The 21,694-nt window shown below is 45.5% G+C and overlaps 1 protein-coding gene across 1 annotated transcript; it reads right to left on the reverse strand.

The window, feature by feature from the left end:
- Positions 1 to 494: 494 nt before the first annotated feature.
- On the reverse strand, positions 495 to 20,817 carry LOC309336645 (vomeronasal type-2 receptor 26-like). The gene is made up of 6 exons (XM_081852726.1): positions 20,793 to 20,817; positions 12,360 to 12,599; positions 3,630 to 4,412; positions 2,437 to 2,667; positions 1,586 to 1,712; positions 495 to 1,412 (listed from the first exon to the last, which is right to left on the reverse strand). The coding sequence occupies exons 2-6, from the start codon at positions 12,441 to 12,443 to the stop codon at positions 514 to 516; spliced, it is 2,124 nt and encodes a 707-aa protein (XP_081708852.1). The 5' UTR covers positions 12,444 to 12,599; positions 20,793 to 20,817; the 3' UTR covers positions 495 to 513.
- Positions 20,818 to 21,694: the final 877 nt, after the last annotated feature.

Here is a 21,694-nt window from a genome sequence, read left to right on the forward strand (position 1 = left end):
TCTGGAGTAAGCAATTAACTTAGTTGTAGAGCAACGGACCACAGTCACCTCTGTGTCACCAGTAGGTTTATCTGGTTCCTCTAACATATATAACCACCCTCCTCAAATGAACCAGTTTAAATTTTTACTGTCACTAGTAGTAGACACATCCCATGTCCAAGCCTAAGAAACAGGCTACTAGGAGGTTTCTTTTGAAGTATTTTGAGGAAACGGTGGAAGCAAATAAATGAAAGAAAGAGGCGTGCGTGTGTTGTAAAAAATGAGGTGAAGGCAACAGAGAAAGCTGACAATGATTCTGGTGAGCTGTCCATTGCAGTAGAAGTAAAGCACTTGGACACACATACAGAAATAATTCTAAAGTCTACTGGCACCTTCTGGAGAACAATAGGCCTGGGATCTAGACAAACAAACAAAACAAACTAACAAACTCACTCCCCACTATAAGTTGTGGTCAAGTCCAGATTCTAGTGGGGGATTTTCCCATATCCCCAGTACTAGGAATCAAATGCTATGTTAATTTTTTATTCTTAAGTGCTCCTTCATATTCAGATCAGGCCTCAATATTATAATGTAGCACTTGGGAATGAAGATGCAGCCCAGAAGCCCAGCACTGGAGGCCAACATAGAGAAGACCTGCACAGCTACCATGTATTTTCCCTTGGTGCTCAGGTAAGTGGGCACAAAGGACACCCAAACACTGCAGAAGACCAGCATGCTGAAGGTGATCAGCTTGGCTTCATTGAAGGCCCCAGGCAGCTTCCTGGCTAGGAAAGCCACTGTGAAGCAGATGGCAGCCAGGAAGCCCATGTAGCCGAGGGATCCATAAAACATGGCCACAGATCCTTCGTTGCATTGCAGGATGATCTCTCCAGGTTGGGAGTGCATGTCAGAGTCTGGGAATGGGGGAGAGACTCCAAGCCAGATGGTGCATATGAGAACCTGGACACTGGAGCAGGAAATGACAACAGAGTGTGCAAAACCTTTCCCCAGCCATCTCCTCACCCTGTTTCCTGGCTTAGCGGCCAGGAAGGCCAGAACCACAGTGATGGTTTTGGCCAAGACAGAAGACACAGCAACTGAGAAAATGATGCTAAAGGCCACTTGTTGCATAAGGCAGGTTGCTTTTGTAGGTTGTCCAATGAAGAGGAAAGAGGACAAAAAGGAGAGCAGGAGAAAGATGAGGAGGATGTAGGACAGGTCTCGGTTGTTGGCTTTGACGATGGGAGTCTTCTTGGATTTAATAAAGATTCCAAACACAATGCCTGTGATTAAGGACAAGAAGACGGCAGAAGAAGCCAGGAGGATCCCCAAAGATTCTTTATAGCACAGGAAGGTAATTAATTTAGGGATACATTGATGCCGGTCCTCATTTGGATGCTGATCTTCTGGACATTTAAAACATTCATTAGCATCTGCATAGAGAAAATGAGAATCCTAACTTTTTACATTTGTGGGAAAAGGTGTGCCCATAGATGAGGTCAAGAAAGGATGTAGTCAAAATGGAGTACCATTACAAGTATCAGCCTGAGCCTGGCTGAAATATTTGCCTCATCTTCCCATTGAAGGCCCTGAGGTGCTGTCCTACCTTCCTGTGTTGAGATTGTGCCTTCTGAGCACGGAGAACAATCATAGCAGCAATGTGGCCTCCCTTCCTGAATTTTCTTGGCATATCCAGGCTGACAGCTCTCTGTGCATCTTGAGCGAGGAATAGTCTAGGCATAAACAGAAGGCATATCTGTTTCCAATGGCCTAAAGGCCCTACTCTGTGGAAATTATTATTATTTTTCTTTTGCAGAGCAGCTTGTCAGGGAAACATACCTCTTTGATATTTCTACTTATTTAACACCCCTGTCTCATTTTTGTATACAAGGTAGCATGAAAAATACAATAAACAATAACCTAAATAAATAAATGCCGGTATCTCAGAACCATGCAAACAGCTGTAATAAAACACTCCTATGACCAGCAGCAATAACAAAAGCCCTCAGATTGCTGCCATTGTTTCTGCTTCTAGATTTTTTTATTTGAATGTGTATTCAACTGCACAGGCCACCTTGAACTCCACTGTTTTCATTCTGTTTTCTTGATCTACCAAACAGATGGAGCAGAACTTACTCCACTCCAGTCTTACCCAACCCATTGCCCCTCAGATATACTTGCCCAGTGCTGACTAAGGCAGATGCTAGTTGTCGTTCACAATATCTGGAGGGTACCAAGTTTGGGAAAGATGTCCTGCTCTGCTTTTTAAAGTCTCTGTATTCTCTGTAAAATCTTATACATGCTTAATCAAGAACAGGCTCCATTAAGCTCAGTGAGACTGAGCTCCAGAGAAGTATCTATAAGATTGCAATTAAAGTCTTATATGTTCTAGTCATCAAGCTGTCAGACTTTGGCAGATGTCACAGGTAATAAAATGACACATATAACTTCTCCTACCTTCTTAAATGGCTTGGCCCACACAATGGCTTCCGGGTTAATGGTGAACTTTGGATCTGAGGATGTCTGTCTCTCTATGCTCCCAATTTTCACTCTGCCACGAGAGTTGTTAGGAAACAGCACCCAATTCACAATATCAAAGTCTACAGCCAGTGCCCCATTCTCATCCAAGTACTGTGCATCAGCTGACGTATTAGAATTGAACTGGACTTCTTTCAAGAATGGATGAAGCTAGAATGAAAGAGGAAACTCCAGCATTGAGAGAGTAAGAAACTATTTTGGGTTATTTGGCTGGGCTTGTGCTGCATCCTAATCTCCCCTGAATAAGGATCACAGCTTCTCTCATCAGGGCTCATAGTCACCATGTTGATTTTTTAGGCTCCCTCATTCTACTTTGGGGAAACATGTAAAATGATGCCCTTCCATGACTCTCGGCGGATTCCCTTACCACAGGAGCATGGGTGTCAGTCATGGTTTTTTGCCAGCAGGTGAAAATGGTGGGATAGTTTCTGTCTCAACCTTTCATGTGCATGAAAGGGGTAAGCTGAACAGGCAGCTTAAGCAAGTCCCCTGGTTATGAGCTCATTCTTGAGCAGCATGAGGGGACTCAGAAGCACAAAACAGTCTTTGTTCTCTCTCAGGTTAGTCCACTTCGTTCTTTCGGAAAATGGTGTTTTAATAGCAAAGACCTACACTGGCTTCCAACTCTAAAAACTCCACATAGTGAATCTTCACACAGCCTCAACATCTTTTTAGGGAAACCGCAGTGGAATCACAACAATGTGATGAAGGGCATCTTAAAAAAAATAAAATTCTAAATAAAACATCTCATCCAATATATATATACAAAATGCTTCTTAAAGAAATTACTTTATTGGTTTGAATAGGCAGCTTTCTAAGTTCCTGTCATGATGATTCCATATACAGTGGTACCTCGGGTTACATACACTTCAGGTTACATACGCTTCAGGTTACAGACTCTGCTAACCCAGAAATATTGCTTCAGGTTAAGAACTTTGCTTCAGGATGAGAACAGAAATTGTGCTCCAGCGATGCGGCGGCAGCAGGAGGCCCCATTAGCTAAAGTGGTGCTTCAGGTTAAGAACAGTTTCGGGTTAAGTACAGACCTCCGGAACAAATTAAGTACTTAACCCGAGGTACCACTGTAGCTGTGATAAAGAGAAGGGACATACCTGCCATGGCTGTAGCCTTGGAAGTTCCAACCTGCCCACCGTCAACACTTGATTTGATCTGGATGAATATGCTGCATTCAAGGCCTGAGCCACAACATGGATGCTCAAGTAATTAACATAGCTGTCTTGGGATTGGATTCTTTCATTCGTTTCCCGGGGCAGCATCTCCAGATTCTCCTTCTCCCTGCATCTTTTCCAACCCCTCACAGACAAGGCAAGCTTTGAATATGAACAATCAAATTCAAGGTTCCAAGTGGGTCGAGTAGGAAAGTCTACTGGCTCATAGTATTTATATGTTTTCATTTTTTTGGTCTTCATTACAAAGGAGAAAGATCCATGAGCATACCGGAAGGATTCAGGATCATGAAACAAGACTGTGTTCTGAAGAGCTGTGATTATCCAGACTTTTCCCCCAGTTTCCACCCTTTCAAACAAGGTTTGTACCTCCATGATTATAAGAAGTCCATATTGAGAGTCTGGAGAGTAAACAAACACATTGACTTGTCTCCACATGGCAGGGGCTTCCTGGGGTAACCACAGCCAAGTTTGTAGTAGTACTCTTTTTGTGAAGGCAATACAGATTTCTTTTTTGATCATCAGGGGCGTCAAAGTACTCAGGAACTTTTCTCCATTGTCATTGTCTGGAGCAAAGAGCCCGATCCATGTCCACTTGAAATGCAGGAGGAACTGGACCATCCCCTGGTACTGAGTCTCTTGCTTTGGTGTCATGCGGTAGACAAAAGGGGACTGGACTTTATCGTGAAGAACGAAGCCATAACTAAGCTGGTGAGGAAAGGAGAAGAGATTGCTGCTTTGTTTTTCAGGACAATGATTGAACACTGTACTTATATATACTTCATTTAAGCTATTTATATAACTGCTTAACGGCAATAGTTTTCAGAGATACAGTACAAAAAATTGAGAAAGTAAAACTGCTGCAATTTTTTTGAAAAAGTCTTCTTTAGGCCCTCGTGCAGCCAGCAAAAATATTGCTTTTCCTGGGCAATGAGACACAGGAGATGAGGAGGAGAGAGAACCCAGCATTTATTGGTTTGTGCAAAACCAACAGATTCAGCAGGATGTTTTTCCCAAAGGCTGAACCCTGGGGTGTTATCCACCTAGACTTTTTATAGGGTTTTCAGACAAAGAATTCATATAAAATCCAGTCAAAGAGCCCCAGACATCTGGGGAGGGTAGCTGGCAAAACACTCACTGGATACAACTCTTTGCCATGCCTAGTCTGCACCTTGGCGTGGCAGACTTTTGAGGGCCCCTTGCTTCTTACTAAAGTTCTGAAGCCTATATACTAAAAGAGAGAATTGTAGCCTGAGATTTATGTTTACATAGATAACAAGTCTACATAAGGGTGTGTTGCCTTTGGTAAGCTGGCACAGCCAGACTCACAATGGCCAGACTCCCAAAAATTTACTTCTCCAGATGTTTATGTGAGGAGAACCTGAGCTTACAGGGTTAAACAGCTCAGAGTGGTTGCCCTGCCTACTACAGATTGGGAGGGGGGAGACTATGGGTCATTTCCAAGAGTCTCCAGCCTTTGTTCTTTCTCTCTACTTTCGCTTTTGAGGAGAGAGGACGGGTTTTTTGTAGAGCAATAAACATTCTTCAGTTTACTCCACAAATGCCATTCTTATCTGGTGTCTCCAACAGCCAAGCAGCAACTGGACTATGTGTCTTTTCTGAACAAAAGGGAACTATTATGAACCAAGGATTTTAACAAAACCCCAATGCCTCATTCATTTGTGGCTTTTACAGACCCCCAGACCCCAAGTGTCTCACTGGAAGTTTGGGTGGAGCTCTATCTGATGTCAGCTGGAAGGGGGTTCCCTAAAATGGGCCCCATAGTACTAAACACACAACTCCTGTTTGATACGAGCTGCAGATCTGAGCATGCTTTGCTTCTTCAAGGCATGTCCATAACAAATATCAAACCAGTGAATACTATTGTTCTTGGCAGTTATTGTTGTTGCTTTCAGTCCACATTCCGTATGAAATTCATGCCCTGCCATTTGCATTGCATTTTTTCTGCACCGAAATGAATGGGGTGGAATAACATAATTGTCACAGCCACCCAGGTGGGTCCCAGCTCACGAGAGACCTTACTCCGTTATAGTTTACTTACAGGAAAAGTTTATTGAAGATAATTGCTTCTTTCACAGTTCAGCATTGTGGCTGTACGTCTGTCACGTTAGACCGCCGAAGTCCCCCTCTGACTCCTCCCCTCCTCCACACCAACTTAATAGCCTGGCTCTAGACCACCTCTTCCTCTCCTTTCTTTTCCGCAGGGTCTTTCTGCCCCCCTGGGTTCTCTCTTTCCGGGATTCGCCTGAGGCTGAATCCTCTGCCGCCTCCTGCCCCCTCCTTCTGGCTTTGGGGCCGGGCTCCTCCCCTGAGCTTTCCCCACTTCCGCGCGCCTCTATGTTTGAACTTGGCGCGCGTACGTTGCTTTTGACCTTTCCTTCGTCCTCTATACTGCCCCCTGTTCCACTCTCTACCCTTTCCGGCTGAACACCTTGCTCCAACCCCCTCTCTCTGTTTTCTCCTGTTCCTCCTCCCTCCGAGAGGCTGACAACTCCACCCCCTTTACTCCGTTCCGGCTGAGACCCCTCTGACAGCGTCTGTGCTTCACTGGGCTTTCTCCCCTCCTTTCCTGACTTTTCACAGCTTCTCTCTTCTCCTGCTTTTCGCCTGATCATGCTAGCTCCCTTTTGGGAATCCTCTGACTCACTGCTTAGGCTCATAGATTCCCTTCGAATTCCGTCATCTTCTTCCTCGTCTCTCTCTCCCTCCTCCCACTCGCTTTCCGTCTCCTCTGCCATCTCCTCACTTCTCCCAGAAACCCTGACATCCATCCCCCCCTCGAAGCCCCCCCTTCCCCCCTCCCGGTCGCTGGGTGCAGGTTGAGGGAAATGTGGTTCTTCCTGGGTCGGTTCAGGATACCGGGTGTCCACGTCAATCTTCTCCTCTGGCAGCTCCGTATACGTGTGTTCGAACTCGGGTTCCCCCCCTGAAGGCATCACAGTCTCTTCCTCCCTCACTGCTTCTCCTGGCGCTGCCTGCCAAGGACCTATCATCCACCTCTGACTCCATACCTCCCTTGGCTGATCCACCCACCAATAAGGGTTTGTCTCTCCCCCCCCCAGGCGGGGATCCCTGGTCGGGCTTGTTTTGGGCGTAGAGCCCTCGGGCGAGGAGAAACCCCCGAACGTGCTGCCCGACAAAGTGGGCGTGAAAAGCCAATCATCAAAATACTCCTCGGGCATGGGTTTGTGCGGAAAAATTGCATGAAACTCCTCCTTCAACAGGGGTTCGTCCAAAGCGTAACCCGGCACCCAGCTATTTGCAGAGACTGGAGTGCCTTCCCTGGCGAGAAAATATTCAACTCCCTCCGCCCCCCATCGTGAATCCAGTATCTCTGTGACCTCATTAAGAGGTTCTGGTCTTGGCGACTCCCCTCCCTCAGGCGCCCTTCTACGTGGCTCTGGAGGTGCTCCTGACTCTTGAAACCTGTGTGGGGCTTTGTAGGGAGTGAGCACCGACCTATGAAAGACCGGGTGCACCCTGGAGCCCTCCGGAAGGGCTAGGCGAAAAGCCACCGGATTGATCTTAGCCTCAACTTGATATGGTCCTAGCTGCCTGTGTTCTAACTTCTTTTTGGCCAACGACCTGGCCGGCATCGCGTGGGCTGCTAACCATACCCAGTCCCCAACCTGAATGTCTTCCCCCGCCCTTCTGTGTTTATCGGCTTGCACCTTATACGCCTGCTTTGCCAGCTCCAAATGTCTCCGCAGCTCCTCGTGCACCTCTTGCAACTCTGCTGCAAACTGGTCGGCATTTTGAGGTCCCCCCCCTTCAGGTGCTGTAAAGCTCGGGAAGGTTCTGGGATGACGTCCATAGTTCGCGAAGAAAGGCGTCACCCCGGTGGATGCGTGCTTCGTGTTGTTGTAGGCGAACTCAGCCATCGGCAGGTAGTCCACCCACGCCGCGGGTCGCTGGTTGGCGTAACACCGTAGGTACTGCTGCATGATCGCGTTGACCCTCTCCGCTTGACCGTTGGTCTGTGGATGCCTCGCCGACGTCAGGTTGATCTTGACGTGCAAGATGCCCAGAAGCTTCCGCCAGAAAGTGGAAACAAATTGGCGCCCCCTGTCGGACAAGACGGACTGCGGTAGTCCATGCACTCTGAAGACGTGATCGATGAAGAGCTTTGCGGTCTGTTCTGCCGTCGCCACCTTGGCACAAGGAATGAAGTGCGCCATCTTGGTGAACAAGTCCACAACCACTAACACCGCCGTCTTACCTCTGGAGCTGGGCAGGTCTGTAACAAAGTCCAACGCTACCCTCTCCCACGGTTGCTGCGGTGTCTCCAGCGGTTCTAACAATCCCGCCTGCTTCTGATGCACTGGTTTGGACCTCTGGCAGATATCGCACCTGGCTACGTAGTCCGCCACCTCTCCTCTCATCTGGGGCCACCAAAAGTCCCTTGCCACCAACTCCATCGTCTTCTCTTTGCCGAAATGGCCCGCACTCGGGGCATCGTGCAATTGTTGCAAAACCGTGGCGCGAAGCTCGTCGGTGGGCACGTAAAGGGCGCCCTTGCGAGTCAAAAGTCCATCCTGCAACTGAAACTCATTGTTGTCAGGCGACCCTCTGCGGAGCTCCTCCATCTTGGATTGTGCAAACTGATCCTCTTGCAGCGCGCGTCGCACCGCGTCCAGGTCGACTGCGATGGTAGCGCACGTCCACGCCTGCGGTGCGAAAATGTACTTTGCTGCGATTGGAGCTACTTCCTCCAGGTATTGAGGCTTTCGGGACAGCGCGTCTGCTATAACATTGGAGTCTCCAGGGATGTATTCTATTTTGAAATCGAAATCCGCAAAGAATTCCGCCCAGCGCATGTGTCGTTGGGTTTGCAATTTAGCCGTCCGCCAATACTCCAAGTTCTTGTGATCCGTGCGGACCTGCACCGTGTGCTTGGCTCCTATCAAGAAGTGTCGCCACGCTTTGAAAGCTGCATGAATGGCCAACAACTCCCTGTCCCATATGGTGTAGTTGCGCTCCGTCTTGCTGAGCTTCCGGGAGTAGAATGCACCCGGTCTCCAGTTGCCGTGCGAATCCTCTTGCAAGAGGACGGCCCCAACTGCTCTGTCTGATGCATCTGTCTCTACCCGCATGGGCCTGCCAGGATTCACGTGCAGCAGCTGCTCCTCGGAGGCGAAAAGGCTTTTAAGCTTCCGAAAGGATCGCTCTGCTTGTTCGGTCCAGACGAACTTCTTCTTCTTGGAACTGAGGGTGTCAGTGATTGCCGCCGTCGCGTTTGCAAAACCTTTAATAAACTTGCGATAAAAATTGGCAAAGCCGATGAACCTCTGGACCTCCTTCCGATTTCGAGGGCTCTTCCAGTCCAACAGCGCTTGGACTTTAGTCTTGTCCATGGCCAGTCCCTCGTCGGACAGCTTGTAGCCAAGGAAATCTACCTCTCTCACATCAAACTGGCACTTCTCCAACTTGGCGTACAGCCTGTGTTCCTTCAGCCTCTGCAGAACTTCCTTCACGTCCTTATCGTGATCCTCTGGCGATTCCGAGAAAATCAGGATATCGTCGAGAAAACAGACACACTTCTTGTAGAGGAGACCTGCCAGGACGTGATGCATGAATGCTTGGAAAACATGGCTGCCATTTTGTAGACCGAAGGGCATAACTCTGTATTCGTACGTGCCCAAAGGAGTGAACATGGCCGTCTTCCACTCGTCGCCCTTCCTGATGCGGATGAGGTTGTAAGCTCCACGTAAATCCAGCTTGGTAAAAATCTTCCCCCTCCTGACTGTAGCCAAAAGGTCGTCAATTTTGGGCATGGGGAAGGCCTTGGGCTTAGTTAGTCTGTTTATGAACCGGTAGTCCACAATGAGCCTCTTCTGGGGCGTGTCTTTCTTTTTCACAAAGAAAACAGGACTGCCTCCCGCTGCTTTAGATTCCTGGATGAATCCGCGCTTGAGGTTGTGTTCTATGAACTCCCGAAGCTCTTGCAGCTCGTCTTCCGACATGGAGTACAGCTTGGCAGTTGGCAACTGCGCGCCTGGCACTAAGTCAATCGCGCAGTCGTAAGGTCTGTGAGGCGGCAATTTGTCAGCTTCCTTTTCGCAGAAAACCTCCAAGAACTCCGCGTACTTGTGAGGAACCGCTTGCACCATACTCAGATGCAGCTGCTGTTCGGCTTCTCCTCCTTGATCGGTTTGGATGCAATTCTGGGCGCAATACGATGAACAAAAGGTGATCTGCCTCTGGTACCAAGCAACCGCGGGACTGTGCCTGTCCAGCCAACTCATGCCCAACACGATGGGCGTGTCCGATAAGTGGGTGACATTGAAACTAATAAGCTCTCGATGGTCTCCAATTTGCATCATCATGGGAGGGGTTTGCTGCACCACTTGCCCCCCCAGCAACTTCCTGCCGTCTACCGTGACCACGTTCAGAGGCGTCGTTGCAGGCAGGAGCGCTATGTTATGCTGCTTGACGAACTGTAATCCCACGAAATCGGCGTTGCTTCCCGAATCGATGGTTGTTGGAACCTCGAGAAGTCGCCCATCAGGCAGCTGGAGTGTTGCTGTGAGTAAAACTGCTGGTTTGGGAGGTAAAGGGTCCATGCGCTGCAAGGATGCTGGGGACTTCTCTACAGATCCGCCTGGCTGAGCCCCAGTAGCTCTGCTTCCAGCCAGGCACTGCAGTTTCCCTGAAGCTGCTCCTCTGATTGCACCTCTGCTGTCACAGTTGCTAGTGCTGCAGTGTGCTTCTGGAGCCTCTGGGGGCACTCTTTCGCCATATGGTGTGCACTGTCGCAGATGTAACACTTCCTGGTCCCTCTAGGAGGCTTCGCTTTGGCTGCAGCAGGGATGGGGCTCTGGGATGGCTTTTGAGCCCTAGCACCACCAATCTCCATTGGCTCCTCGCCTTCCTTCCCCATTGGTGAGGGGTGCGCACGGCTGAAATCCCCGTGCACAAAAGGGAGAGCTTTTGCTTGCGCGCGCGCTTGGGGCCCCCCCTCCTCGTGCCACGGACGTCCCTCATGTCGAATTCCTATAGCCAAAGCCCGTTGCACCACGTCTTCCAGGGTCTGGGGTCTGTCCCCCCTTGCGATCTCATCCTTGACGGAGGGGCTCAATCCCTCCCAAAAAAGATCCCTGACCGGTAGACTGTCCTTCGGCCAATCTAAGGCGGTGAGCAATGCAAAAAATTTAGAATGATATTGGCGTACAGTGGCTCTCCCCTGCCTCAGCCCGTGCATCTGCCGGCGCGCAATGTCCTTATCCACAGAGGATTGAAAACAAGCATCCATTGCCTTGATAAACGCATCTGCATTGCGACGGGCTGGTCCATCTTCGCGCCACAGATTGCGTAGCCAAGCCCTGGCCTCCCCATGCAGGTGCGAAACAATAAATCCCACTCTCTCCTCCTCATCTCTAAAATCATGACGGAGTAAATGCAGTGCATACACGACATCTGCCCTGAAGTTGGGATAGTCTTGCAAGTTGCCATTAAAATGCGAAACTAGGGCACCCCCCCTCCTTCCAAGCGCAATGCCCTCCGCTCTGGAGCCCGGGGTCCCCGCCTTGTCCGCATTTTCCCACCTTGCTTGCAAATCCTGGCACGCTTTCTCCAAGTCAGCATTCTTCTTCTGCGAAGCAATGACTGCCGTTGTGAGAGTGGTAATCTGATCCCGGAGTGCAGCCAGCTGTTCCTCAGCACTCATGGCTGCCCCGTTCGTGAGCTTCGCAAAAAAAAAAATTTTGCTTTCAGAGGGAGGGGGACTTTCTGTCACAGCCACCCAGGTGGGTCCCAGCTCACGAGAGACCTTACTCCGTTATAGTTTACTTACAGGAAAAGTTTATTGAAGATAATTGCTTCTTTCACAGTTCAGCATTGTGGCTGTACGTCTGTCACGTTAGACCGCCGAAGTCCCCCTCTGACTCCTCCCCTCCTCCACACCAACTTAATAGCCTGGCTCTAGACCACCTCTTCCTCTCCTTTCTTTTCCGCAGGGTCTTTCTGCCCCCCTGGGTTCTCTCTTTCCGGGATTCGCCTGAGGCTGAATCCTCTGCCGCCTCCTGCCCCCTCCTTCTGGCTTTGGGGCCGGGCTCCTCCCCTGAGCTTTCCCCACTTCCGCGCGCCTCTATGTTTGAACTTGGCGCGCGTACGTTGCTTTTGACCTTTCCTTCGTCCTCTATACTGCCCCCTGTTCCACTCTCTACCCTTTCCGGCTGAACACCTTGCTCCAACCCCCTCTCTCTGTTTTCTCCTGTTCCTCCTCCCTCCGAGAGGCTGACAACTCCACCCCCTTTACTCCGTTCCGGCTGAGACCCCTCTGACAGCGTCTGTGCTTCACTGGGCTTTCTCCCCTCCTTTCCTGACTTTTCACAGCTTCTCTCTTCTCCTGCTTTTCGCCTGATCATGCTAGCTCCCTTTTGGGAATCCTCTGACTCACTGCTTAGGCTCATAGATTCCCTTCGAATTCCGTCATCTTCTTCCTCGTCTCTCTCTCCCTCCTCCCACTCGCTTTCCGTCTCCTCTGCCATCTCCTCACTTCTCCCAGAAACCCTGACAATAATGATAATTTATCATAGGTTATATTGTTTTGCTACTGGGGAAAGGAAAACAAACTTGCATTTTTATGAGGTGACAAACATTGCCGGGCATGTTGGACATCAACCAAGTTCTTACCTGTGGGATCTTGTAGATGCCTGACATGCTTGCAATGTGCGTGGAGGTGTCAGATTCAGCCCTTTCAAGAACAGCCAGTGGCATCTTCCATCTTCCACAGCTGTAGTTGGGAATGTTGAGTTTCCCTCCAGAAAAGAGGTCTGTCAGGGCGTCAGAAGTCGTTCTTGCCTCGAAAAAGGTATCATAGATGCTGTAGCCCAGGGTGATGTTAGCTAAGAGCCTGGGGTTATGATTGATCTCCTGAATGGCAGGTGGAAAAGAATAAACATGCCAGACTCCCCCATCAAACCAACTTGGGGGAGGGGACTGTGTCAGTTCATTTTTTTTAATTTATTAAATTTGTTGAACACATTTCATGCAGACATCACAAGGTGGTTCACAGCATAAAAGCACAAAATGAGAATCCAGAATACATAATAGTTGCATTATTATTATTATTATTATTATTCAATTTTATCCATGAGAGAACCAGTTTTTCTTCCAACACCAAGCAAGGGCAATGACTCAAACCAGAGACACTAATTCTGTCTATGAACTTCCAGAAAATAATTTCAAATTCAGAGCATGAAACTCCCCGATTTTCATGCTATGGATCTTGACCACAGTATCCAGCCTTTCCCAATATTCTGAGAGAGGCAATGAGGGAATGAGTTTTTTTCTATCTGACTGTTCTTATTGGAATTTTTAAAAAATATTCATTAATTTTCCAAAGTATTACAAATCAAACCAAATTACTTTAATTGAATACAATTTCTTCTAATCAGGTGTCCCACTCCTGTTTCAAACATATGTTTGAATTGCATTTTGCTTACGAATGAAAATCAGCAACTCAAACACATCTCACAGCTTCTTCTACCTTTGAGAAAACAAGTTTTGCTTTGGGAAGCATGGCTGGATTTTTAAAACCTAAATCGCAATGCAAAATGCATTGAAACGCTGCTTTTCACCAAATGAAAAGAAATATAGAAATATACTTTAATAAATAAATAAATGAAATAAATCACAGGTCCCCTCGCATTGACATTCTGGTTTACAGCCCCAGAAAAGACCCATCCTAGTTTCAATCAATTTCATCTCCCAGTTTTAATAGCAAAGATGGTGTTTGTTGCTTTTTAAAAACGTTATACTCCTATCCAGAGTTCCCTGTTGTATTTGATCCCAATGAATGAGACGCTCCCTCAGTCTTGAGACATAAGATAGGAGATATTTATTTATTAGGGATGCAATAAAATAGGGGCTGAACCAGTGACAACAAATCATGCAGTCTGCAAGATGAATTTCTAGATAGGATGATAGATAGTGCTGGGGCATGTTGATAAGAATGAAAAGGGGAAATGTTGTCTCAACTTCCAGGAAGTCCAATATAGATTGGTGGGTTGGATGCTGAAAGCCTCCAAGCCAAGATGGGTGAACTGAAGTTCTTGGTCTTAGAGGACAACATGGATATACTGAGCGCAAGGGAAATCGGGTGGAATGGAGAGAAGCAGTGGGTCATGGTTATCTTTGGATATAAACTAGAAGGGCATTCCGGAGGTGGTATTACTATGTATTTCAAAGAAAGCCTTGAGCCCAGGAAACTAGAAATATTGAAAGCATTGTACACCTTCACAGAATCTTTGTAGGTGGTGATATAGGCCCCCAAAAGTGATAAAAATGCTCAATAGGACCTTCAGATGATGAATGAAATCAGTGTAGCATCTAAAAGGGAAGAGATTGTGATAACTGGTCACCTCAACTACCCTTCCGGTCATGGCAAAGAGGTGACATTTCTAGAAACCCCAAATGACAGTGTACTTGATGTTGGAACTGACAAGGAGGGCAGTGACCTTGGACTTACCGGTAATATTGAGTAGTGCCCAGAACATTAGTGGTGAATTCTGGCACCTTTTTTTGTAGAAAAATAGCAGTGGCTGTTTGAACGTACTTAGCAGTGGCTGTTTGAATGAATAAACCTACTCTCTAATTCTCTTACGTAAGAACAAAAGAATAGCCTGCTGGATCAGACCAATGACTCATTTATTCATTTATCATTTTCATCCAGGTGCTTGAGGAAAACCAGGGAGGTGCCAGAACTGAGTCCTGCTGAAAAAAAAGTCCTGAAGGCAGCATTACTTACTACTCAAATTGGGTTGAGGGAGTGCTGGTAAAGGTGAATGGATATTGACCTCCAATCATTTGTGAAGATACGATTCCACTAATGAGATGGTCTCCTGTCTTGTAAAAATTCACAGCCAAATCTTGATCTCTGATCAGATTCAGTGGGCATTTAGTCCTCTGCTGTATCCCATAGGTTGCAAGAGGCAGCAGCAGAAGCAGTGTTGTCATTTCAGGTCTACTTGCTACACTTCCCTATTGATTATTCCTCCTAACTTCATAGCCAGCTATTCAGAAGAAATCCCGTCTCTTGAAAGAATGATGCTTCAGGGACTTGACAAATATGAGGGTGGGGTGAGGGTGGGGTTACTGGATCAGGCTTCAAAGACAAAGAGAAATTGAAGGGAAGGATCATGGCTCAGTGGAAGAGCATCTGTTTTGCACCCAGGAGGTGTTTTATACATCAGACCTTTCAGGAACAGTGGAATAAACAATCCCCTGTTGCCCTTGATTGTGATGTTCAGCTAATTGGTCCCAAATGCAGTGTTTCAGGTGGGGGTGGGGAGTAACTTGGACTCAGGAAAGAATAAAAATAGATTACTGTGATTCTGATGGTTGTAAAGGGAGGAAAGATCTCCCCTGAAACTATAGGAGCAGGTCAGAGCAGGAAGAAAACATCTTTACTAAGTAGACTGACGTGGTTGAAGGAGAAAGGTGAGTTTGGCTGAACGTTATTGACATCACAATAGCTCTGAGGTTGGGCCCATGAAGGGCCCATGAAGTCAATGGTCCTTTTCTTACAATGGCCAAGCAGATGCCCCCAAATGAACCCTACAAGCAGAAGATGAAGGCAGAAGCACTTTCCCTACATGTTATTCCCCAAAGGCACCCTCTTTCCAACAGTGGAGAGACAACCAGTGTGGTGTCCTTGGTTCTAATAGGTTTTTATACCTATCCCAAACTTCTATAAGCCCATAAATTTCCAACAATCACTAATTTGAAGTAGCACAAAAACTGATGAATATCTCGCCGGCAAGGGGGGCAGGTAGGGAATCATTTCTGGTTGAATGTATTTAATCTGGAAATTTAACACAGTTCAAGCCATACAAGTTCTTCAGTGATCTGCACAACCAATGCACCACAATACAAGCTCTCTCAATGTGTTACACAACTCTACCCCCATCCCTCCCAATCCTTGGCCATAGTGGCTGCTACTGGATACAGTTGATTCAGATGGCTGCTCAATGTCTGTCATTTAATCTAGCAAGAAACATATTCTATAAAGAAGAAAAAACTATAGAATTCTATAAAGAAGAAAAAACAAAATGAGAAGAGACAAAAAATCCTGGAAAAAATTAAAGAAGGAGAGAAGAAATGGAGGTCTAAACCTAAGTCTCATGAGATCCTGAGGGAAATAAAGTATTATCAGACACAATATATGGAAGTGATGAATGAAGAAATAGAATGGAAAATAAAGCAAATGAGACAAAAAACTTTTGAATCGGCAGATAAATGTGGGAAACTTCTGTCATGGCAATTGAGAAAGAGGCAAAAACTGAACACTGTAACATGTCTGGAAGTGGATGGGAAAACCATCCACAAGCCGAATGAGATCAGTAACTGCTTTCAAAGTTTTTTCAAGAAATTGTATGCGCAAGGGCCAATAAAGGAACAAGAAATAGATGATTTCATTAAAAAATATGGACTAGCTAAGATCTCAGAACAAAATAAAAGGATTTTGAGTGATAAAATTACACATCAAGAGTTGGAGGGTGCCATTCAGAACATGCAATTGGGAAAATCACCAGGACCAGACGGCTTGACTGCTAGATATTACAAAGCATTGAAGGAATGGCTAATACAGCCATTGAAGGAAGTATGCAACCAAATCCTAGAGGGGGAAAAGGCTCCTGAATCGTGGAAAGATGCATTTATTTCGCTTATACCGAAAACAGAAGCTGGGAAAAAACAGGTTAAAAACTACCGCCCTATATCATTGTTGAATGTGGATTATAAAATTTTTGCAGACATTTTAGCAAAAAGATTCAAGAGAGTATTGTTAGGGGAGATTCATAAGGACCAAACAGGCTTTCTCCCAGGGAGACACATGTCAGACAATGTGAGGAACATTATAGACATTTTGGAGATGTTGGAGGTGGACATTAATAGAAAGGCGGTTCTGATCTTTGTGGATGCGGAGAAAGCCTTTGACAATATTTGCTGGAGTTTTATGAAGAAGAATCTCCAAGGGATGGGGGTAGGCCAAGGATTTGAAAACGGTATAGGCGCAATTTATTCTGAACAAAAAGCAAAATTAATTGTGAACAATGTGGTAATGGAAGAAATACCAATAGAAAAAGGTACACGACAGGGATGCCCAATATCCCCTTTACTTTTTATATCTGTCCTGGAGGTTTTGTTAAATATGATTAGAAGGGACCAGCTGGTTAAAGGGATACAGGTCGGAGCTAAACAATATAAATTAAGGGCATTTGCAGATGACCTAGTTTTGACGTTGCAACAGCCAGACACTAGCACTAAAAGAGTATTAGAATTAATAGAGATATTTGGTCAAGTAGCAGGATTTAAATTGAACAAACATAAAACAAAAGTGTTGGAAAAAAACTTAACAATGGAAGAAAAAGAGAGATTTCAGAGTGAAACTGGTTTGGAAATAATGAAAAAAGTGAAATACCTAGGGGTGAACTTAACATCTAAGAATGTGAACTTATTTAAAGATAACTATCAAAAATGTTGGACAGAAGTAAAGAAAGATCTAGAAATATGGTCTAGGCTAAAACTTTCCTTGTTAGGCCGAATTGCTGTTATTAAGATGAATGTATTGCCGAGGATGTTGTTTTTGTTTCAGACACTACAGATTTTGGACAAGATGGACTGTTTCAAGAAGTGGCAGAAAGATATATCGAAATTTGTCTGGCAGGGCAAAAAGCCCAGAATAAAATTTAAGATTTTAACTGATGCAAAAGATAGAGGGGGATTTGCCCTGCCAGATTTAAGACTTTACTATGAATCAGCAGCATTTTGCTGGTTGAAGCAATGGATACTTCTTGATGATACAGATATTTTGGATTTGGAAGGGTATGATAACAACTTTGGTTGGCATGCTTATTTATGGTATGACAAGGCAAAGATCTATAAAGGCTTTAAAAACCATATTGTTAGGAAAGCATTGTACAATGTTTGGAATCGTTACAAAGATTTGTTGGAAAGTAAAACCCCTAGGTGGTTGTCACCAATGGAAGCAAAGGCAGTGAAAAAGCTTAATATGGATTCTAAGTGGCCAAAATACTGTGAAATCCTAGAATATGATGGTGAAAAGTTCAAATTACAGAGTTTTGAGAAACTAAAGCCCAAAGTTCGAGATTGGTTACATTACTATCAGATAAATGAGACATTTAAGCAGGATAGGAAATTAGGATTTCAGAAGGAGAGGTCAAAGTTGGAAACAGAATTGCTAGAACCCAATACTAAGAATCTGTCTAGAATGTATAACTTGCTGTTAAAATGGAATACACAGGATGAAACGGTTAAATCAGCTATGATTAAATGGGCACAGGATATGGGTCATGACATTATGTTTGCTGACTGGGAACAGTTATGGACCACCGGTATTAAGTTTACGGCATGTAGTGCCTTAAAAGAGAATATAATGAAAATGATCTATAGGTGGTACATGACCCCAGTCAAGCTGGCAAAAATTTACCATTTGCCCAATAACAAATGTTGGAAATGTAATGAGTCTGAAGGAACTTTCTATCACCTTTGGTGGACCTGCCCAAAGATTAAAGCCTTTTGGGATATGATCTATAATGAAATAAAAAAAGTCCTTAAGGGGACATTTTTGAAGAAACCGGAGGCTTTTCTCTTGGGCATGGTGGGCCAATTGGTGTCAAGAAAAGATAGGACTTTTTTCATGTATGCGACTACAGCAGCAAGAATTCTTTTGGCAAAGTATTGGAAGATGCAAGAATTACCTACTCTGGAAGAATGGCAGACAAAGGTGACGGAGTTTATGGGACTGGCGGAGATGACTTGCAGAATTCGTGACCAGGGGAAAGAGGCGGTGGAAGAGGACTGGAAAAAATTTAAAGTATATCTTAAAAATTGTTGTAAAATTGAAGATTGCTAAGATGTCAGGGGTAAGAAAAAGAGAATTACAGCGGTAAATAATTATTTTAAGGGAATCTAAAGAGAACTATATAGAGAATTGGACATAAGGGTTGCTGAAGAATTGTAAAATAAGGATGCAGAGAAAGGGAGGTATGGGGAAGTCATTTTTTATTTTATATGATTTTTGTTTTCTATTTTGATGTTTTTTCTTTTTTTTTGTTGTGGAAATTAATAAAAATTATTTTTTTTTTAAAAAAAGAAACATATTCTGCCTGCTTCCAGAAAAATTGAGCTTAAGAATGATTCATCTTTGAGACATGGTGGCTATGTGTACTTGGGCTTCTGTTCTCCTCGCCCCTTGCTGGAGGGAAAGGATCAGCTTTCTAGTTTACATCAATTGCCCAGTCTGAGGAGCCAGGTCACAGTCAGAGAGTGGAGAACTGCACTAGAAATGGTTTCATTTGTGTTTCAAAGGAAGAAATATTCTTTCACTTCTGTGACAGCCATTGGGATGAGATTGTATGGCAGTGATTGCAAGGTGACAGGTTCCAGCAAAGGAGAGGGAGACTGCTTTAGCATTTGGTAGGTGGGGACAGGCAAACAGTAGAGCAGGCAAATCTCTGTCTGGTTGGCTGGAAGTTCCAATTCAGTTGAACAGTGAACAATCAGTTCAGTGAGGGATGGTCAACTCAGAATGGTTTGAAGATAGGAGAAGTGGAAATCATTGTCTGGAGTAAGCGATTAACTTAGTTGTAGAGCAACGGACCACAGTCACCTCTGTGTCACCAGTAGGTTTATCTGGTTCCTCTAACATATATAACCACCCTCCTCAAATGAACCAGTTTAAATTTTTACTGTCACTAGTAGTAGACACATCCCATGTCCAAGCCTAAGAAACAGGCTACTAGGAGGTTTTTTTGAAGCATTCTGAGGAAACAGAGGCAGCAAATAAATAAGAGAAAGAGGCATGTGTGTGTAGAAACAAATGAGGTGAAGGCTACTGTCATGCGGCAGAGGAAACAACTCCCACACCAGGTTGCCAGGAAAGGATAAGACAAGGAAAAGTCCTTACCATTTGCTTTTTATTCAATATTTACAGGGAGAGGCTTGGAATGCAGCCTCTTGGAATAATGCTGCTGTCCCTAGTGACTTTCCACCCCCTTTTTCTCCCACTTCCTTATTCATCATCATCTCCTCTACGGGTGGCGCTTTGCTTCTGAGCCCTTTGCTCTACTACTTTCAAGGCTCGCCGGGTTCTGGGAGGGGGGAGGTCTGGAATGCTTTCAAAAGACACTGTGTCCATCTGCGGTTTCCCTCCTTATGGTTCCTCCTGTGGGAAGGTTTACTGTATTTTTCGCTCTATAGGACGCACCCGACCATAGGACGCACCTTGTTTTAGAGGGGGAGAACAAGAAAAAAAAATCTCCCCCTCTCTGTGCAGCGCCCCTTCAGCGAAGCAGCAGGAGAAACGGAGCCCCTTCCATTTTCCTCCCACTTTGCTAAAGGGGCGATGCACAGCTCTCCCTCTCCCACATTGCCTTCGCCTTCAGTGAAGGCAACGCGAAGCCTCCGGATCACAGTGGGAGTTACCGCTGCGCTCCAGAGGCTTCAGGTGGCTATCCCTGAAGCCAGGAGAGTCTTGCTCTCCTGGCTTCAGCGAAAGGAACCCAAAGCCTCCGGAGCGCAGCGGGAACTCCCGCTGCGCTCCCGAGGCTTCAGGCGGCTATCTTTGAAGCCTGGAGGGCGAGAGGGGTCGGTGCGCACTGACCCCTCTCGCTCTCCAGGCTTCAGCAAAAGCAATGCGAAGCCCTGGAGTGCGGCGGGAGTGCTCCCACTGCACTTCGGAGGCTTTGCGTTGCTATCGCTGAAGCCAAGGAGCCTGCATTTGCTCCATAAGACGCACACACATTTCCCCTTAATTTTTGGAGGGGAAAACGTGCGTCTTATAGAGCGAAAAATATGGTAATTTAGCAGAGTTAAACAATCCCCTTTTAAGTTTATGCAGCAACCAGCTTGTTGCTGACTTGTCTGAGTTCTACTAATAAATATGCCTTCCTGGTTAAAAATCCCTTTGAATCCCTCTTAAAGAATACACACACGAATCTGATTCATGTTAATATAAAACTAATTTACTCTCAGATTCATTCAGGTTTACAGGAGTGTACCTGAAGGCAGGCTTAGGTTACATACCAAGCAAATGAACTATACCAGAGGGAAGTTGGTCCTGAGATGACTGCAACTCAGCAATTATCTTTCAAAACTGCCAGCAACCGACAAACTGGTTGTCACAGCAACTGGCTAGAACATGGAGGCCCTTAGTCCTCTGTCAGAATGTTGCACTTGACTGCAGCTTTACATCCCACACCTCCTCCTCCTCCTCTCCCGTTATTTCCCAGCTTTCCCCCTCATCTGCCTCTGAGCTGTGACCTCCCTCAAACTCCTGTTGTAATTCTGAACTGTCTTCTTCCTTTTCTCTGGAAGGGTCAGGCTAGGGAGGCGGGTCTCCACCATTCCTCCTCTGCCCAGTCCCTGACAACAGGGAGGCTGACAATGATGCTTTTGGATCTTTGACTTACCTTATACCTGGTGAGCTGTACATTGCAGTAGTAGGAAGGTATTTGGACATACATACATAAATAATTCTATTTTTTAAAAAAAGATATTTATTAAAGTTTTCCATAATAAAACAAATATCACAATCAGAAAAAAGGAGAAAACAGAGAAAAAGACAATCAAAAATAGCACAACGAAAACAACAAAAAACAAAGAAAAAATTATTGCTTGCTTACTATCTTTATAACCCTCTTTCCTGACTTCCTCACATCTCCCTTTTCTGTGTTCCCCTTTACACAATCAATTTTAGCAATTTCCTACCCTCCTTCCAATCTTGTACCCTATTAATACTTTTCAACCTATTATGCCTTTGGTTTCTTTTCCTTTCCTATTAGGCCATTTATCACATATTCTTTATAACTTAATCTCTTATATCATTTGTTTGGTCACGACATAATAATACTCTGGTCTTACCCCTTTTTTTCCAAATCATTTTTACATATTTCTTTTTACCAAATCACTAATGCCATATTATCTTTATATCCAACATCATTTTA

Source organism: Podarcis erhardii (assembly GCF_964252035.2).
Source record: "Podarcis erhardii genome assembly, chromosome: 2".
Taxonomy (NCBI): Eukaryota; Metazoa; Chordata; class Lepidosauria; order Squamata; family Lacertidae; genus Podarcis; species Podarcis erhardii.